This window comes from Aricia agestis, chromosome 2 (genome assembly GCF_905147365.1).
Source record: "Aricia agestis chromosome 2, ilAriAges1.1, whole genome shotgun sequence".
Taxonomy (NCBI): Eukaryota; Metazoa; Arthropoda; class Insecta; order Lepidoptera; family Lycaenidae; genus Aricia; species Aricia agestis.
Genome location: NC_056407.1, coordinates 7,338,609 through 7,358,443, shown reverse-complemented (window position 1 = coordinate 7,358,443; position 19,835 = coordinate 7,338,609). Strand labels below are relative to the sequence as shown.

At 37.2% G+C, this 19,835-nt stretch overlaps 1 protein-coding gene across 4 annotated transcripts in view; it reads right to left on the bottom strand.

Moving 5' to 3' along the window:
- LOC121739343 (lysosomal-trafficking regulator) overlaps window positions 1-19,835 on the bottom strand; it is a 77,571-nt gene that overhangs the window by 47,680 nt on the left and 10,056 nt on the right. For 3 of the 4 annotated variants that reach the window (XM_042131763.1, XM_042131747.1, XM_042131755.1), the window contains exons 5-9: window positions 18,897-19,048; window positions 17,664-17,839; window positions 14,118-14,198; window positions 11,610-13,969; window positions 10,829-11,010 (exon numbers count right to left, since the gene is read on the bottom strand). In XM_042131763.1, coding sequence (XP_041987697.1) covers window positions 10,829-11,010; window positions 11,610-13,969; window positions 14,118-14,198; window positions 17,664-17,839; window positions 18,897-19,048 — 2,951 coding nt within the window. Of the gene's footprint in view, window positions 1-6,661; window positions 6,896-10,828; window positions 11,011-11,609; window positions 13,970-14,117; window positions 14,199-17,663; window positions 17,840-18,896; window positions 19,049-19,835 lie in introns of those variants that run through there. The other variant, XM_042131773.1, reaches the window with a different exon arrangement.

The window sequence follows — 19,835 nt, the reverse complement described above, 5'->3', positions numbered from 1 at the left end:
TATATTTTATGCCAAATTTTAAAGCTTATTTAGCCCTCCAATTACACAACTTTACCCATAAACTATTTATCATTGATAGATTTAAGGTTACGTCACTGCACAGATAAAGTACTGACTTATTTAATACCGTAGAATAGATATAACAATCGAAAAAAATCGAAACTTAAATGTAAGATGATACCACGTCTTATAGAAAGACTTTTGAGCAAGCGTCAGCGCGATGTAGAAGACGCACGGCGCCATCTATTATGAATTGTTGGAACTAACTTAATTTGAACAAATTTACGCATTTTCACCCCCTTACAACCCTTTTTTCCAGTAAAAAAGTAGCCTATGTCCTTTCTCAGGCTTTAGACTATCTGTATACAAAATTTTATTACAATCGGTTCGGTAGTTTTGGCGTTTGGCGTGAAAGCGAGACTGACAGACAGACAGACAGACATACAGAGATACTTTTGGCGTTTGGCGTGAAAGCGAGACTGACAGACAGACAGAGATACTTTCGCATTTATAATATTAGTATAGATTATGTGCACACTGCACAGCTGTTTTTAGGTATTTTGATTAATTAAGGGCCGCGCTACACCGGAATGGCAGCGGCGAGGCGAGCACTTTCAGCGCTGCCATTCCGGTGTAGCGCGGCCCTAAGAGGGGTACCACTTACCAGGGTTTTAAAAACTTTTTAAAAGTGGTGACATTTTGTTGACACCGCGCGCTATAAACTAAAGTCCACGCGGACGAAGTCGCGGGCAACAGCTAGTATAATATAATATAATATAGCCTATATAGCCTTACTCGATAAATGAGATATCTAACACTGAAATAAGTTTTTAAATCGGACCTGTAGTTCCTGAGATTAGCGCATTCAAGCAAACATACTCTTCAGGTTTATAATATTAAGTATATAGATTTTTTTTAATTATCGCTTGACAAACTCGAGTCTCGATCTAAAAGACTATGAAAAGTACCAATAACAGGGTCATTAGGCTCATAAGTCATAACCATGGGACGATGCATTGTATAATATGGTAGTGATGATGATGATGATGATGAATGTAATTTGCATAGTAGCATATGCTTTCCGTTCTTAAAACAACGCCGAAACTCTCAAACTTGTATCTATAAAGAATCAGGAGTTCTCTCAACACCTTCCGAAGCACGGTATACCAGGTATACCTCGGTGCAAAATCTTACTTGTTGGTAGCATATGATTAGAATACTTCTAACGAAACAGAAGTCACCACATGTTTCCCCATAAATTTTGAGGAGTTCCCTCGATTACTTATGGATCCTTCATTAGATCACCACTTTTGTGAATATAATACCAAATTGGGATGATACTCTACATACCAAAAGAAAATTTTTGAAAATCGGTTAACAAACGGCGGAGTAATTGTTGAACATAAGAAAACAAACATAACACCTCCCCGATTTTGAAAGTCGGTTAAAATTGTAGCCTATGTGTTATTCTGATGTATAAGCTATATTATTGTAAAGTTTCATTAAAATCCGTTCAGTAGTTTTTGCATGAAAGAGTAACAAACATCCATACATCCATACATCCAAACAAACTTTCGCCTTTATAATATTAGTAGGATGACAACAGGTAGATACATGAATTTTTCTCAAAGTCCTTAGTTATATGTGTACTTTAATATTTAATAATTATTATTATTAAAATAAAATAAAGAATTAAGGGGGCTCCTATACACAATTTTTGGCCTAATTTTACTCTATAATGGTAACCCTTCGTGCGCGAGTCCGACTCGCACTTGGCCGATTATTTTTTGTATTAATTTGGGCGTCATTTGATAACATGATGATTTCTGTAGCAAGGAGCCAAACAAATAAAAAACTGAAAGCTCAACCGAAACCTGCACTAATATAACAGATGATTTGTATTGATAACAATTATTAACATGCTGATTGATGACATACTCAATTAATTACCAATTGATTAAGTCCCTGCAAATGCTTTACGTTATCGTTAATATTTCACATTTCACAATAAGCACTAATCTATTACCGACATTAACATAGACATCACCATAAGTTAGCCTAGGCAAGTATAACGTAAGATAAACACTGCTATAGTTTGTGCGTTCTAAGATGACATGGGTGACAGTTTTCATGTTCCTTGCTACGGGTTTTTTTTACAAGAAAACAAAAAAAATCAAAATGTAATAAATTATATTCCATCTACAAAAACAAATTTTTACTATAATTGTAAATGAATAAAAATGAAAAGATGCTAAATGCTAACTTATTAATAAAAATTATAAATATTAACTGTGAAATAGGAGTATAAAATTATTGTTACGAAAACATTTGAAAAATGTCATATGCATGAAACGGAACTTATGTCAATAGAGATTGACTCTGTTGAATTGAAATCAAATCGATAATTATTATTTTTAACAAAAAATTAAAACCGACTTCCAAAGTAAAAACAATAATAATATGAACTCAAAAGTATTAAATAACTCTTACTCTATAATACTTAATGCCTTTTTCAGAATTCGTCTAAATCTCAACTATTTCTGTACATACGAGGGCTGCTATTTATGTATCCGGAATTAAAAAAAGAAACAAACATATATCATTTAATATGGTTTTATTGCTTTTCAAAATATTCGCCGCGATGATCGACACACTTTTGCATACGCTGGAACCAATTTTCATAGCACTTTTTCCATTCTGATTGAGGTATCTCCAAAACGTGCATTTTGAACGCATCAACAGCCTCTTCGCGGCTCGAAAAACGTTGACCACGTAATTTGTTCTTCGCGTATGGAAATAAAAAGAAATCGTTAGGTGCCAAATCAGGGCTGTACGGCGGATGACCAGTCAATTCGATCTTTTGACCCTCCAAAAACTGAGTTGTTTCAGCTGAGGTGTGACAGCTAGCATTGTCGTGATGTAATATGATTCTGCGTTGTCGGTTGTCCTTTCTTATTTCTTCAAAGACTTCTGGTAAACAAATGGTCGTATACCATTCAGAATTAACCGTTTTACGATTCTCTAATGGCACTGTAGCCACATGTCCATTAATTCCAAAAAAACAGGCGACCATTTGCTTCAAAGTACTTTTTGCACGAGTAACTTTTGTTGGTTTCGGCTCATCTTGGAACACCCACACCGTTGACTGTTGTTTAGTTTCGGGGTCATATGCATAGATCCAAGATTCATCACCTGTGTAGATATTATAAACGGCTTTTGACGTACCACGGTTGTATTTTTTATCATTTTTTTGCACCAATCGACACGAGCCCGTTTTTGATCGATTGTCAAGTTGTGCGGAATCTAACGCGAACATATTTTTTCTACAGCCAAATGTTCGTGTAATATCTTATGTATGCTCGTCATACTTATGCCTAAGGACGCCTCTATCTCGCGATATGTAACATGACGATCACGCATTATTAGTTCCCGCACAGCATCTATATTTTGTGGGACAACAGCTGTTTTTGGGCGACCTTCTTTATTTTCATCCGTGAGCATAGACCGCCCACGATTAAACTCACTGTACCAGTGATAAACAGTGGTTTTTGATGGTGCTTCATCTCCAAAAGTTGCGGTGAGTTGAATAAAGCACTGTTGTTGATTTAGCCCACGCCAAAAATCGTAGTAAATCATTGCACGAAAATGTTCACGCGTTAAATCCATGGCAAATGAAGACACTCAATTTTCAAAATGACGCCACAATAGAAAAATAATTGACAGTCACATGAAACAAAATGTATTCTTCAACCAAAGAGTTCTATTTTCAAATGTTGTAATTACTTTTTAAATATTGTTCTTGTAAGTGGCCAGTTCCGGATACATAAATAGCAGCCCTCGTACTACAGTCTTCATTATTTGAAATCGGTACCAGCTAATTTTATCGTGAGTTCAGTCAATGTCAGAATATCTGAAGCTTTTGGGACTGGTACCGACTTCAAAGTAATGAAGACTGTAGTATGTACAGAAATAGTTGAGATTTAGACGAATTCTGAAAAAGGCATTATTATAGACTAAGAGTTATTTAATACTTTTGAGTTCATATTATTATTGTTTTTACTTTGGAAGTTTGTTTTAATTTTTTGTTAAAAATAATAATTTCACTCTTTTTAGTTATTTACAAGATAAGGATTTATGCGTAAATAACCACTACGAATGTTAACTATTCACATTATGTTACTGTAAGCGAAATTGTGGTAAATGCTTGCAGTTATCTAAGCGATGCTGCAATTTAAAAACTTTTATCTTTAAAGGTTCAGGAGTTATGTTCAGTGTCTTTGGACCAAGAGACACCTTCGTATGAACTTTCTCTTATTCGTTACATATGTTTAAGTTACTAGAAACAATATTTTAACCACTATGAGTCTTTTGACCAATTTCAAGGATTTCCCTCGATTGCTCATAGATCCCATCATCAGCTCACCACTTTCGTAATTATTATACAAAATCAAGATTATATCCTATACAACAACACAAGAATTTTGAAAATCGGTCCACAAACAGCAAAATAATCATCAAAAACATCTGCTTCGATGCAAAATATCACGAAAAGCATCAATAATTGGGTCATAATGTGATGACCCATGGCATAATTATGATTTTGATGATGATGATTAAATAAATTTATGTGTTGGCTTATGCTTTCAGTTGTTTAAACAACGCCGAAATCTCCGAACCTGTATCTATAAGGATTCAAAAGTTCTGTTGGGTACCTTCGGAGCCAGGGTATAACCTGTTGCGAAATCTTACTTTTTGATAGCATTTACCTCGAATGCTTCAGAAAAAATTGAAATCACTATATGTTTCCATACAAATTTCAAGGAGTCCCCTCGATTCCTCCAGGATCCCATCATCACATCACCACTTTTGTGAACATGGTACCAAATTCGAGTTAAAACCTATACAACACAAAAAAAATTTTTAAAAGCGGATCACAAACGGCTGAGTTATCGTTGAACATACAAAAAAAAAAAGATACATACAGCCGAACGTATAACCTCCTCCTTTTTGGAAGTCGGTAAAAAAGGGCGGCCATCTTAAATCGCCGGCACCACTGAAATACGTACGAACGAAAGTACGAAATCGATAATTTCGATTGCAATTCCTTTACGAAGTGATTCGATATTTTTAAACTATCGATAAATTTTTGTTAGGTAACTTCCCTACTATTGTCAATTATAATGTATCACGCATATCATCATAAAACGCACAAACTATAATATGGGACATAAATTATACCAATGCTTCCCAAACTATCCATAGGTTGAATTAACAGAATAACAAGAGCTTAGTAATTGAAGATATGAATGGATGAAGTCGGTATCTAACATTTTACAGCATAAGAGCAATTTATTATTCCCTTACAATTACTTACTTATATTTATTCCCTTACAATTTGAACAAAACTTGTAACTTACCCACTTTATCATCAAGCAGCTAGCTGTAATATTATAAATATAATATACACAGCATATTTTTAGGGTTAAAAACGGGACCCTGTTACTAAGACTTCGATGTCTGTCTGTCTGTCTGTCTCCAGGCTGTATCTCAAGAACAGCTATAGCTAGCTTTCTGAAATTTTTACAGATTGTGTATATCTGTTGCCGCTATAACAACAAATACTAAAAACAAAATAAATTTATATATTTAAGTTGGGCTACCATACAACAAACATAATTATATTTTTTTTATATTTTTTGCTCGATATCAATAATGGCAATAGGTAGGCCCTTGAAATGTTCACAAAATACTCAGTTGTATTTACAATTTAATAATTAATTAATAATAATATTTAAATAAAATAAATAATCCCATACAAAAACATATTATGAAATGAGATTTGGTCTTGTCATTAAATGAAGTATAATACATAGATATTGAACTGTCTGCATCTTTTATGAAATGAGATTTAATAATCAAGGCAGTGATTCTCAAATTGACGTTTACTAAAATGGATAAGTTATAAGATGAGATTAAGGCATTGGATCCCAAAAAGACAAACAATAAGGAAATAAGGAACGTATAAATAAATTGGAACAGTTATTTTCAATCTGTCTCGTCGGTCACTGGATATTGCTTGAAGAGGGATGCTTAGTTTTCATAAGGAATAAAGCCTAAGCCTTAATTTAAGTATAACCTAAGTCTTCTCTTTCATTCATAAGAAAAATGAAAGAGGTAACGTGATACTAATTCGAGCGTTAACTTTAACAGTCGTTGGTGAAATTGGGGCTAAAGGGAACAACAATTGATCAGTTGTTATGATATTGAATTGATAATAGTAGATGTTATTGTTATTACAATAACATCTACTATTATGGTAACATCTACAATCTACATGTTACCATAACACGAATCATGGTAATATTTTACCATGATTCGTGTACTTATTGTTTTTTATATTACCATTTGTATATTGTTCGTCTGCTTGCTGTCAAAAATTTACTGTAGTCATCCTAATAATATACGAACTGGAGGTAGTACAATATTATTGTGTCATATTAGCATTTAAGTGTGGTTTAGATTTTATAACTACAATAGAAGACTCTCTAAATACTAAATACCAAGGCAACAATTTTAATTATTCCTAATATTTCTTTTATTAAATTGAGTGCTAAAATACAATTCTATTAAGATTTATGAATTATTTCCATCAGCATCTTACCGCGCCTGAAATCATGGCATCAGTGTGTCCATTGCTCGTAGACATCACAACAATTCACAGACACTGTACATTTATCCACGTAGATCCTAGTCACACTCAAAGAAGTCGAAACACTTGGTCAGGTTGCACAACATTTATCGCGAACTTTACTAGAGAGGCAGCGCGACGCACGTTCGACGCGCAGCGGCCGGCGCGGCGAATGGACTAGAGATCCCTATTATCAACTATGCCCGCTTAGCCGCTAATGGGATACTCGTTTGTCAAGTCGGATTTCGGATATCTCTAGCCGCAGCCCGCAGGTAACCGGTCCAATCTATTTATCTATAAACTAGTTACAATTTTGCCTACGCGCCGTGAGATACTTAATGAATTTACGATTATATTATGTTGTTTACTCATTTAAAAATATTCAAATTTTTTATTGTAGCGTCATTACTAGATTTCACGGAATATGTAAGCTTAAATTTAAAATACTAAATAAACCAGCCAAGGCCATGTCGTGAGTCAACACTCACCTACTTTGAATATTATTGATCCTAATTTCTCTAAACTTAATCAGATTAGGGATGGTTATAAATACGTAGTTAGCAGTAGGTAAGTAGTAACATATTAACTTAATATTAATTTGAAACCAAATCTATCCAAAAAAAAGTTTTTTTTTAATTAAAAACTTATGCGCGCATTGATTTATTTAAAGAACTAGATGACGCCCGCAACTCCGTTTTGGCAAAATTCGTTTATCGCGAGGAAACTGTAAAATTTTCCGGAATAAAAAGTATCATAATAATAAGTCCTTTCCCGGGACTCAAAGTATCTCCATACCAAATTTAAATCGGTTAAGCGGTTTGGACAGACAGACAGACCTATTACTATCCACTTGACAGTTTAATATTAACTGTTATTATAATATTATTCTTGTAGGTCACATGAAACTTGATGAGATCAGCCATGTGACTCCTAATGACTCCTATTAAGTATTACCTATATCTTATATCTTTAAACGAGCAATTCTTGTATATATTTATAATTATGTATATAATTGAAATCTCAGAATCGGCTCCAACGATTTTTATGAAATTTAGTATATAGGCGGTTTCGGGGGCGATAAATCGATCTAGCTAGGAATCATTTTTAGAAAATGTCATTTTCATCGTATACCGAGCAAAGCTCGGTCAAATAGCTAGTAATAATTAATAATGCATCAATATGCCAACATGTATAAATTAGGTACACCGCGCCGTACGTACAGTATCTACGCTAAAGAAGTAACAATTTTCAAGTAAATATACGCGTGTATAATGTCAAATATTATACTACTACACGATTAACAATTTATAAAATCAATTTAAATTCCTAACAAACGATAAACATTTTTTTAAATTTTATCAACGACATCCTACTTTCAAGCTCATAGAAAATAGAAATAAGAAAATATTAAATAATTTCTTCAAAGTAATAGACCTATTAGATAATATTGAAATTTAAAATAAGTATACAAGGTGTAACAAAAATAAGTGATAATACTTTAGGGTGTGTATGTGTTCCTTATAGAGAGTTCACTGTGAAAATAGCAGCGCTGAAATACCAATTTTTTTTTTTCACTTTTGTATAGGGAAACTCGTGACGTTCGGGCGCTTGCCCATACAAAAGTGAAAAAAAAATTGGGTCTATCAGCGCTTCTACTTTCACAGTGAACTCTCTATATGGAACACATACACACCCTAAAGTATTATCACTTATTTTTGTTACACCCTGTATATGTTACTGTAAACGCTTAAACTGCAGTAAATCCTAAGATTTTCTTGTAAAACGTGGTAAAATCTAAGATCTACCAATTCCTAATGGTAAATGTCTGAAAAGGTTTGCGATACGAACTTTTACCACTGCACCGTATAGTAGGAAAATCTTAGGATTTACGTTAATGGCATTGTACATGTTGAAAAAAAATGGGCAAGTGCGAGTCGGACTCGCGACGAAGGCTTCCGGTACCGTATAATAGAGCAAAAACAGGCCAGAAATTGTGTTTTTGGTATGGATCTATGGAAGGCCCGCTTAAATCTTTATTTTATTTTACTATTATTATAAATTTTAAGTGGTATTAACCGTGGGAGAGCCATGCTTCGGCACAAATGGGCCGGCTCGACTGGAGAAATTCCATAGGCTCACAGAAAACCGGCATGAAACAGTTGTGCTGTGTTATGAATTGAATATTAATTTTGTTTTATATTTAGTATTTGTTGTTATAGCGGAACAGAAATACACAATCTGTGAAAGTTTCATAAGTCTAACTATCTAACTATAGCGGTTTTTGAGATACAGCCTGGAGACAGACAGACGGACAGACATTGATTGCAGACAACTGGAGGACAAAGATTCAAAAAATGTAATTGTGAAAAAAAGATGATCGTCAAAAAATGCACCTGCAAGTCATCAAGATTTACTAGCAGCTACTTTGTAATTCTGTGCCATAATAGCGCTCTATGTTGTAACAAGTGAAATGTTTTGTTTTAGGTACCTTACCTATTTAAATTAATTACAAACCTCGATTGCCTTTTTTACTGTTTTAAAAACCAAATATAAAAATAATAATGACTGAATTGTAGCTTAGGTAAAATATATTATGTTCATATTTCGTTGTTAAATGACAAATAGAGAAGTACTGATTCAGTTAGATAGATTATGATAGAGATTGAGATATTCAGAGTTTCAGATTTCAGAGAAAAAATTGTCGTATTATTAGAAATACTTACATTTACCAACTTGTGTCGGTAAATCCTAAAATTTACACTTAAATCTTAAGATTTACCGAAGTTCGAGCTTGTAAAACACTAACACATACACTAAACATGTTATAATGTGGGTCTGTGGGAGTGAAATGATCTAAGAAGACTCGCATCCGTTTTTGTCTTTGAGACTTACGTGATACGTCATAATATTTCATTACGCATGGGCATTGGGCAGTGAAGGAAGGCCTAAAATTTTATATACATGTATTATAAATATACATATTTAATACTAGCTGTTGCCCGCGACTTCGTCCGCGTGGACTTTAGTTTATAGCGCGCGGTGTCAACAAAATTTGTGTCAAATTTAAAAACTTTTTAAAACCCTGGTAAGTGGTACCCCTCTTAGGGCCGCGCTACACCGGATTGGCAGCGCTGAAAGTACTCGCCTCGCCGCTGCCATTCCGGTGTAGCGTGGCCCTTAATTAATCAAAATACCCAAAAACGGCAGTGCAGTGTGCACATAATCTAAACTAATATTATAAATGCGAAAGTATCTCTGTCTGTCTGTCAGTCTCGCTTTCACGCCAAACGCCAAAACTACCGAACCGATTGTAATGAAATTTTGTATACAGATAGTCTAAAGCCTGAGAAAGGACATAGGCTACATTTTGATGTGGGAAAATATCTTATTTCCATGAAAATATCGATGAAAATGAATTCGTATTGCGCGTGGCCAGCGCTCATCCCGGGGGTCCTTCAGTAGTTTTGGCTTGAAAGCAAGACAGACAGACAGACAGACAGACAGAGATACTTTCGCATTTATAATATTAGTATGGATGTTGTCGACGCAAGACACAAAAGTACACATCATGTCCAACCATCATACTTCCTAGCTTGAAACTAGGGCCGGTATAAATAGTCAATACTCAAGATGCATCTCGGTCTCAAGACGCGGTTCGGCTCTATGATTGGTCCAAATTTTGACAGCCAACTGATTGGACATGATGTGTACTTTTGTGTCTTGCGTCGACAACATATTAAATATGTATATTTATAATACATGTATATTAAATTTTAGGCCTTCCTTCACTGCCCAATGCCCATGCGTAATGAAATATTATGACGTATCACGCAAGTCTCAAAGAAAAAACGGATGCGAGTCTTCTTAGATTATTTCACTCCCACAGACCCACATTATAACATGTTTGGTGTATGTGTTAGTGTTAGAGCCTGAACCATGTCTTAAGACCGAGATGCATCTTGAGTATTGACTATTTATACCGGCCTAAGAGCTGTCACAGAGTACTATAATACTGGCGTGAGCTGTCCATTAATCATGTAATCTTTTTTAGCATTAAAAAAAAAAACATTTTTATCAGGTGTGATTTTTGTCCTTTCAAGCCTCATGTGAATAGAGGACAATCAATCAAAGTAAGCATACCTTGGACGGCGCAAGTCGCGGCATGGCGTGCCGGCCGCTGGGCCTGGCGACGGCGACCGCGAGGAGCGCGTCGCACAGCGCCCGCAGACCGCCCCCCGCCCTCTCGCAAGCAGCCGCGCGCGCCGCCAACGCCTTACGTACCACCGCGCAGCTCACCACCTTAGATTTGTCTGATGTGCTATCTACATGGAAAAAGAGAAAGTTTAGACTTTGGTAAATTGTGTAATGATAACTGTTTATGCAAAATCTAGTATACTTACATAAATAAGGACTTGACAAAATTAATTCTAAAAGCGCTTAAAAATATATTTTTTCCTTGAGACTTCTAAATGAGCGACATAGAGTAATTATTTAGGTACTTACTTTTAATATCAACTCGATACCTTCAACGACATGATGACGAAACGAATGATCTTAATAATAAGTATAGAATATAGATAGATAAACGGATATTATTGTCCGTGTTATTATAAGTTATTATAAAATAAAATATTAAATACGTTAATTTGAAGAAGAATAAATGGATAGTATCTTTTAATGCAATAAATATGTTATCCAGAAACCTAATAATATCCGCGTAGGTATTGAGTATCGAATGCCCAGTCGCGCGTGAAACCGACAGTTTTCAACCTTGTACCCTGCAAACTGCTGCTAGTTTATTTATTACTATATAATGTGTCAAGTACCATTATAAAGACTTTGTGCGCACAAACGAGAATTCGCAACGAGTAACATTTTTTTTTCTTTTTGCTCAGACAATAATAATTTACAGATTATTTACCTGCTACAGCAAACTGCACTGTAAGCAAAGCTTCCATGATCTTGATAATAGCACGCGCCTCCCGCTCCTCTACGACAGCTGCATCAGTGGAACAGATGCGATGTAGCAGCAACCGCAATAGAGCGATACTGCGCAAAAGCAGCGTACCGCGCGACACCCAGCGCCGAAACCACGGGCTGTACAGGCACAGTCCCGCACAACACTTCCAGAACGTATACGCATTCTTCAGCACCTCGACGATGTCTTCCGTCGTTTCGGCTCGATTAGATTCGGCAATGCACACATCGGTGGAATCATCCTCGGCTCCGGATAGGCTATCCCAGCCTAGTGCCTCCTTCACTTTTGTCAAATCGCAGAGCTCGTCGAATACTTCGGGAGGAATTATTTCCCTATACACGTTGTGGCAGCTCTCGGTTACGTTCATGAGCGATTTTACGAGCATGCGCACTGACGCGAGCGATCTCATCTCCCTGAAGTACGTCATTTCTTCGTTCTCCTTCGTTAGCTTGAATATTTCAACGACAATCGCGATTTCGAGGATCGCACAACATCTGTTTGAGAATTCTGGTAACGCAACGAGCTCGAGAACGTAGCTGAGACCTCCTTTCTGAATGAATTGCTCGGCAAACGATACGGTGTTAAGGAGGCTAGCGAATACGCTAAGACAGGAGGCGGTCAGAAAGTAAGCTGTCTCCTCTGATCTCATTATATATCGGTGTTTAGCTACTATGAAGGTCGGGTAGATGACACTAAATAATAACTCGTACTTCATCTCCGTTCTGCACTTTGGGGTTACTTTAAGAAGATGCCCAACGGTGGCGTGGAGTACGTCGTTATGGTTATCCAACTGCAGCAGCGAATTGTAGTGTATGAGAAAAGACCAGACACTTTTCCTCTCCATAGGACTAACGCCGTGCGAGCAGTACTTTCTGCCGAGGTCGCGGTTACCATCACTCTGTTCGCAGATAGAACAAGGTAGCTGGTCGGTCACTCGCGGTATGAGCACGCTGGCTCCTAAATCGCCGTACACCGTGTGCTCCAGTAAGTGAAGGCAATTAGAGGCGACCGTATGGTGTGTCAGCATCAGTCGGACTATACTTTCCATTAGAAAATTAGGTGACAGGCAGCAGCAGACGCCGCATTTTAGCATGACACTAAGAATTTTGTTTCTCAACAGCTTTTGTGCAGAAATATACTCATCGGGCACCAACGACACCAAAGTGCCATAAAGTATAGATACACAACATGATGATGGAATGGGAAGACCGGACCCAGCCTCCCCGAGAATGTCGTGGTGATGATGCATTCCCGCCACGACTCGCTGGCGGCATGCCTTATGTCTACTCTTTGGGCATGCCGCCGAATGTATAACTTCACTCCTAACTCGTTTCATGGCACTGATGAGTCTTCCAATAGATTCTATTAACTTCTTTATAAGCAGCACCGTTTCTTCTTCGTCCGTCACTGGAATTCTTATCATTAGTTCTATACACTCTTTAAGAAGTCCGCCTTTAAAGCACTCCCCATATAACTTAAATTGATCCGTGAACTCTCTCAGTTTATCTACGGATCTACATTGCATAAGTAGGCAGTGGAAAAATGCAGTTATACTATAAGCTATTCCAAATACAAAATATAATAAATTCTTCGATTCAGTCTCCTTTGATATGTCTAATTCTTTGGCACGGTTTTGGCGATCGAGTTTATTAGATTGCTTGGCATTCGATTTGCAAATCACATCCTCTAGTAGTCTCAGCAACATCGGGAGTATCCCGTTGATGATTAGTTTCGAACACAAGTCGGAATGTATCAGCACCTGGTCCAGAGATACGATCAGCAGTTCTGTGAGAGCGAGCTTCACACGAGATATCTCCAGCGACCTATGACCCAGCGACGACAGGTCAGGTAGCGATCCGAACTGAAGAGAGCACAAACTTTTAAGGGAGAAGTTAATGCATTGCATTGAGATTTGTGATCCTTCGGAGCCGGAGAGGCTACTTTCAGCTTTGCACAGCTGCTTCAGCAGATCTGTTATTATGAGTGTAAATTCGAAGGTTCCTATCTCTGAGTTTATGATTTCTCTGTGCTTATCGGTCATGTAGTCGTCGGCTTTGGGTTTAGTTTTACGAGGCGAATAGAATGGATCAGAGTAGAGGGTACTCGTGTAGTCGTTGGAGGAACGTTTTCCTAAATTGAAGTAGTCAAAGTCGTCGCTTCGAGAACACACTTTAATAGACATGGAACGATTTATAACTTGCAAATCGTCATCTGAATCTCCAGAATCCGACGACGGATCAGACTTCTCAGGTCTCTGCTTCGAATTATCCAAACTCAATTTTGTGCGAAAGGCCTGCCTCAACCTGTAATAAGGTTAAAGGTATACTAATTTATTCTTGTACACGTTTTAGCACTTGATATGCTTTTAAACTTTATAGTGTCTTTAAAAATAAAACCATGCAGAATTCAATAAGAACAGTATTACCACAGCTTTAAAAAAAAATAGCCTACCTTCCCGATGGACTTTTTGACGATGAAGCCTGCGATTGTTTTGCACTCAAACCACCAGTCGGCTTCTGCTTTGACCATATTCTATAAACATATTTAATGGTTATAATTTTCTAAACGAAAAACAATATTTTGATATAATGTGATATCAGAGATATTTATTCATATCTAAGGCAGATGCCGGTCTAAGGTGGTCGGATTACGTCAAGTCAATGTTAGCCATGGTCGGCTGACTGATCTGACCAAATTACGGGAGTACGCCAGTTGGCTATGAATTTATTGTTCCGATCACAGATTTTAGAAGTAAGAGATATGTTATAGAGCTTGTCACATGTCGCCAAATCCTGCCCATATGGGCACAAATTGTCAGTCGTATGTCGATCACTCCACGGCTTACACGCTTTCACTACGCCGTAAATTGCGAACAAAATGCTGACTTGTGCTATAATTACCTACAAAAATTGCAGCGATACTGTCAATTTCAAAAATATCGGTATCACCTATCACAGCCAACTGTAATTTATACGACTTTTTAATTTAAAAATCAATTATTCTTCACGAAAAATATTCTTTACGAAAAATGTTCCGTGAACTATCAAACTAAGGCACTAGTGATGTGGTGTGATGCAGATTTTGGTATCGATATTTTTTATGCGGTTGCGTTATTATCTACATTAATATTATAAAGCTGAAAAGTTTGTTTGTTTGAACGCGCTAATCTCAGGAACTACTAGTCCGATTTGAAATTTTGAAGTATTCTTTCAGAGTTAGATAGCTCATAGCCAAGAAACAGAGGAAAATGTGGAAAAAACGGGGAAAATTATTTGAAAGGACTTATTTCACGCACCATCCAGCAATTTTTAGGTTGTTTAGCATAAATCAAAAGTAGACCACATGATGTCATAGGCTATTTTTGTGGGCTCATTAGTCTTTGAAATTTCTAATTTACGGGGGTGAAGCCGCGCGGAAGGTCTAAATTTATTTTAAATATGCGTAAGTTTTATTTTATATTCGAAAGAAGTGGAGCTTAATGCTTACTCATACATAATAACTTACAATAATTAGTGCATCTTCGAAGAATGATTACCTTCATCACTTTCAGTTTTCCCAAAGATGCAAAATTCAAAGAGAAATGTATGAAAAAAATCGGCCAAGTGCGAGTTGGTCTCGCGTACAAAAGGTTCCTTATCATAATAGAGCAAATTAGGCATATAATGTGTTTTTGTACGAATCCTTAATTATTTAGTTTATTTTAATTTTATTATAAAGTATAAATACAATGGACTATTTTGTACTTTTCAAGTGCCTACCTAGTACCTGTTGCCATTATTGATATCGAGCAAAAAATAGTAAAAAAATCATGTTTGTTGTGTGGGACCCCCCTTAAATATTAAATTTAATTTGTTTTAGTATTTTTTTCTTATGAAATAAGGTGGCAAACGAGCAAACGGGTCACCTGATGGAAAGCAACATCCGTCGCCCATGGACACTCGCAGCATCAGAAGAGCTGCAAGTGCGTTGCCGGCCTTTTAAGAGGGAATAGGGTAATAGGGGAGGGAAGGGAATAGGGGAAGGTAGGGAAGGGAAGGGAATAGGGGAGGGCAGGGAAGGGAATAGGGGAGGGGAACGGGCCTCCGGTAAACTCACTCACTCGGTGAAACACAGCGCAAGCGCTGTTTCACGCCGGTTTTCTGTGAGAACGTGGTATTTCTCCGGTCGAGCCGGCCCATTCGTGCCGAAGCATGGGTCTCCCACGTATAAAATCTGTTATTATATCGGTAACATACATACACAATATGTGAAAATTTCAGAAGTGTAGCGGTTATTGAGATATACAGCCGAGACAGACAATAAGACATCGAAGTCTTAGGAATATAGGGTCCCTTTTTTCCTTCTTAAAGATATTCAAAAAATAATAAGCGGGGGGTGTTACTACATCGCTATAGAAGCCAAAGTCTGTGGCTAGTTTTTTGTGTCTGTCTGTCTGTTTGTTCCAGCATCACACGAAAACTACTGATCCGATTTGAATGCGGTTTTCACAGACATATTTGTCTTTTTCCAACTTAACATCTGGTTATATAATATTACTAGCTGTTGCCCGCGACTTAGTCCGCGTTAGTATAGAAGTATTATTTATTGTACAAAAATATTCAATGTACAGAATTGACTTTCCTACGATTTTATTATATATAGATGTTCCGCACGGCTTTGCTTGCGTAATTTAGGAATTTCACGCAACCGTTTTCCGCATAAAATAGCCTTTGTTCCTTCACGTGGTATATTTTTCATGTTTGCCAAATATCAGAAAAATTGCTCCAGTAGTTCGTGAGATAAGCCCTTTCAAATAATTTCCCCCGTTTTTTTCCACATTTTCATCTATTTCTTCGCTCCTCAGTCTTAGCGTGATAAAATATAGCCTATAGCATTTTTCCATAAATGGGCTATCTAACACTGAAAGAATTTTTTAAATCGGACCAGTAGTTCCTGAGATTAGCGCGTTCAAATAAGCCCTTTCATATAATTTCCCACGTTTTTTCCACATTGTCCTCTATTTTTTAGCTCCTATTAGTCTTAGCGAGATAAAATATAGCTTATAGCCTTTCTCGATAAATGGGCTATCTAACACTGAAATAATTTTTCAAATCGGACCAGTAGTTCCTGAGATAAGCGCGTTCAAATAAACCCTTTCATATAATTTCTCCCGTTTTTTCCACATTTTCCTCTATTTATTCGCTACTATTAGTCTTAGCGTAATAAAATATAGCCTATAGCCTACCTCTATCAATGGGCTATCTAACAATAAAATAATTTTTCAAATCGGACCAGTAGTTCTTGAGATTAGCGCGTTCAAATAAGCCCTTTCATACAATTTCCGCCGTTTTTTCTACATTTTCCCCTATTTCTTCGCTCCTATTAGTCTTAGCGTGATAAAATGTAGCCTATAGCCTTCCTTAATCAATGGGCTATCCAACAGTAAAAGATTTTTTCAAATCGGACCAGTAGTTCCTGAGATTAGCGCGTTCAAACAAACAAACAAACAAACAAACTCTGCAGAATTATAATATTAGTATAGATGAATGTTTATCTATTGCCTAGTTACGATTTTGCCAAACAGCTGATTATTTTGCCGAATTGAGTTGGTCCCATAGTAAAAGTTTTTCGTAATCATGGATTATTTCAACCCCTTTCGGCCTTTAAGTTATTTTTGTTAGACTCTGTAATATTAATTATTTATCACTTTCATTCTTTTAATAGTATTTAAATACCTACCAAAATACATCGATATCGTCGTAATAATAATTAATCGACACCGTAGATAGACCGGACATCACTAGGCCGTGTACCGTTGACACTATTCTGACAATATAGTGTCATTGAAGTCGGCGACATAGGTTTCCATATAAACGGCGCTACATAACACTTCTCCTTATTTCCCTGTTCTGAGGTTCCGATAGTACTTAATTATAATATTATGTAATAAATTATACGTTTATTCATAACTTAGTAAACTCTACTATAATTAATATTTATTGTATAAACAAAAGTTACCGTCGCGAAAAAAGATCTTGTATTGGCGTGCGCTGGCCGATAGACGCAGTTGTCAAGTTGGTCGACACGGGGACTTCTAATGCAGCAGCAGGGCTGGCTGCAGGTGGACTCACAGCACCCAGCTCCCCCACCAGCCAGATCAGCACAGAGCTCAACTGACGACAGCACGATAGACCCTGGACATTTGGAAAGTTGGATTTAAACTTGCAAATGTTAAGGGAGCCTAAGGTTATCACGATTGATTTATGTGAAGAGGTGGTGGAAACAGAGCGCGACAAAAACGATAGTATTTGATAGCCTCGATACGTTGAGCTGTTCTCGACATAACAGGACCAAATCGCATTTCACGATATTACTTACTGAAATAAGGGCTTCTTAAAACATATAAAAATATGCGCATAAATGCAACTTTCATTACTATTATTTTGATAAGACAGCTTCAAAATGATAAACAATAATATAATCTATTGTATGAGATGTCCATCATTTCTCATCGGATGTCTCAGCCTATCGCGAGGAGCGACCTGCCCGCTGCGGTTATCGCTCACGACACTTGTCCTATTAAATACTATATGTACCAACGACGTCATCATGCAACGTTCATTCTCATTCAATGCACTGCTTTAAGCCCTCTTGTGTGAGTTATCGATAGGCTGATCACAATATTATTATCATAACGGAAACACCTGAATTTACAATTATATGTACTTACGAGCTTTTGCCCGCGGCTTCGCTCGCGTTAAGAAGTATTATATATAAACTTTCATCCCCTATTTGAACCCCTTGGCGTTGGAATTTATCAAAATCCTTTCTTAGCGGATGCCTACGTCATAACATCTACCTGCATGCCAAATTTCAGCCCGATCCTTCCAGCGGTTTGGGCTGTGCGTTGATAGATCACTATGTCAATCAGTCAGTCACCTTTGAGTTTTATATAGTAAATATAGAAATATAGAATATAGATAGTTATATTATAATTCCTATGAGAAAACCTTTACTTTCAATCTTGTAAATGTCCTATTGGACCAAGAGCCTGCGATGGCTAGACCTTCCTCCTTTTCATAAAGCTAAAAGTTTACCTGTTTGTGGCCTTCACAGAGGTAAGAACCAGCCAGCAACTATGGAGTTTCGATCGCGGTTACTTTGATTTTGGTTGGAGGTTTGGAAGAGTTACTTTGGTCAGTATGAAGTTTTGGGGCTCATCCCCCTTAAAAATGATGACGGTTTAAATACCTCAACGCCGAGCGCCCGCAGCAGCAGCAGGCAGCGCCAGGGCACGCCGGCCAGCACGTACCGCCGCAGCGTCTCCGTCGCCAGCTGCGCGTTGTTCCGCGAGAACAGGCTCGTCGGCTTGCTGCTGTCGTCGCCGCGACCGTCTTCCACTCCTGGTTAAACCACAACATATATTATAGTTACAAGGTGTAACAAAACAAAGTGATAATACTGTAAGGCAGGGGTTCCCAAACTTATTCTGTCTACTACTCACTTTGAGAACAAATTATGTTTTATTACTCCCACTGTTTTTTTAAAATGCATCCAGATGAAATTAAATTATAAATCACCCCCCAAGCCTTTACCTAACGCCCCCACATTTTTTTTGGTCCCACACCGCCCCCTTCAGACCTTCAGCGCCCACAAGGGGGCGTTATCGCCACTTTGGGAAAGGCTGTTGTAGGATGTGTATGGGTCCCCTGTATGGAGGTCACTGTTAAAGTATCCGCGCTGAAAGAGCGACTTTATTTTAACTTTTGTATGGGAAAATACATCGCGCTGTGGCGCTTGCCCTTACAAATCACAAACATTTTTTTAGTCTTTCATAGTGAACTCTATATAATCTCTACACATTCACATCTCGAAGTATTATCAATTTATCACTATGTTTTGTTAAACCCTGTATAGGTCACTAACATTTTAAGATCCCTCGGTGAAGCTGGAGGTTCATGTGTAGATACTATCAGAGAAGTTGATTCATAAGCAGATGGGGGACCTACGTAGTTTGGTCGCGTTATGTCAAACCCAACCGACAGATCACAATTAACATTGAATTGACATGATCCGACTAAATGACGTTGGTCTGTCAACTGCCTAGGAATCAATTTCCTCGATGGTACAATATTATGTATGAATAACATGTCACCGTCATCGAAAAGCCATAACGATCAACAACTGGGT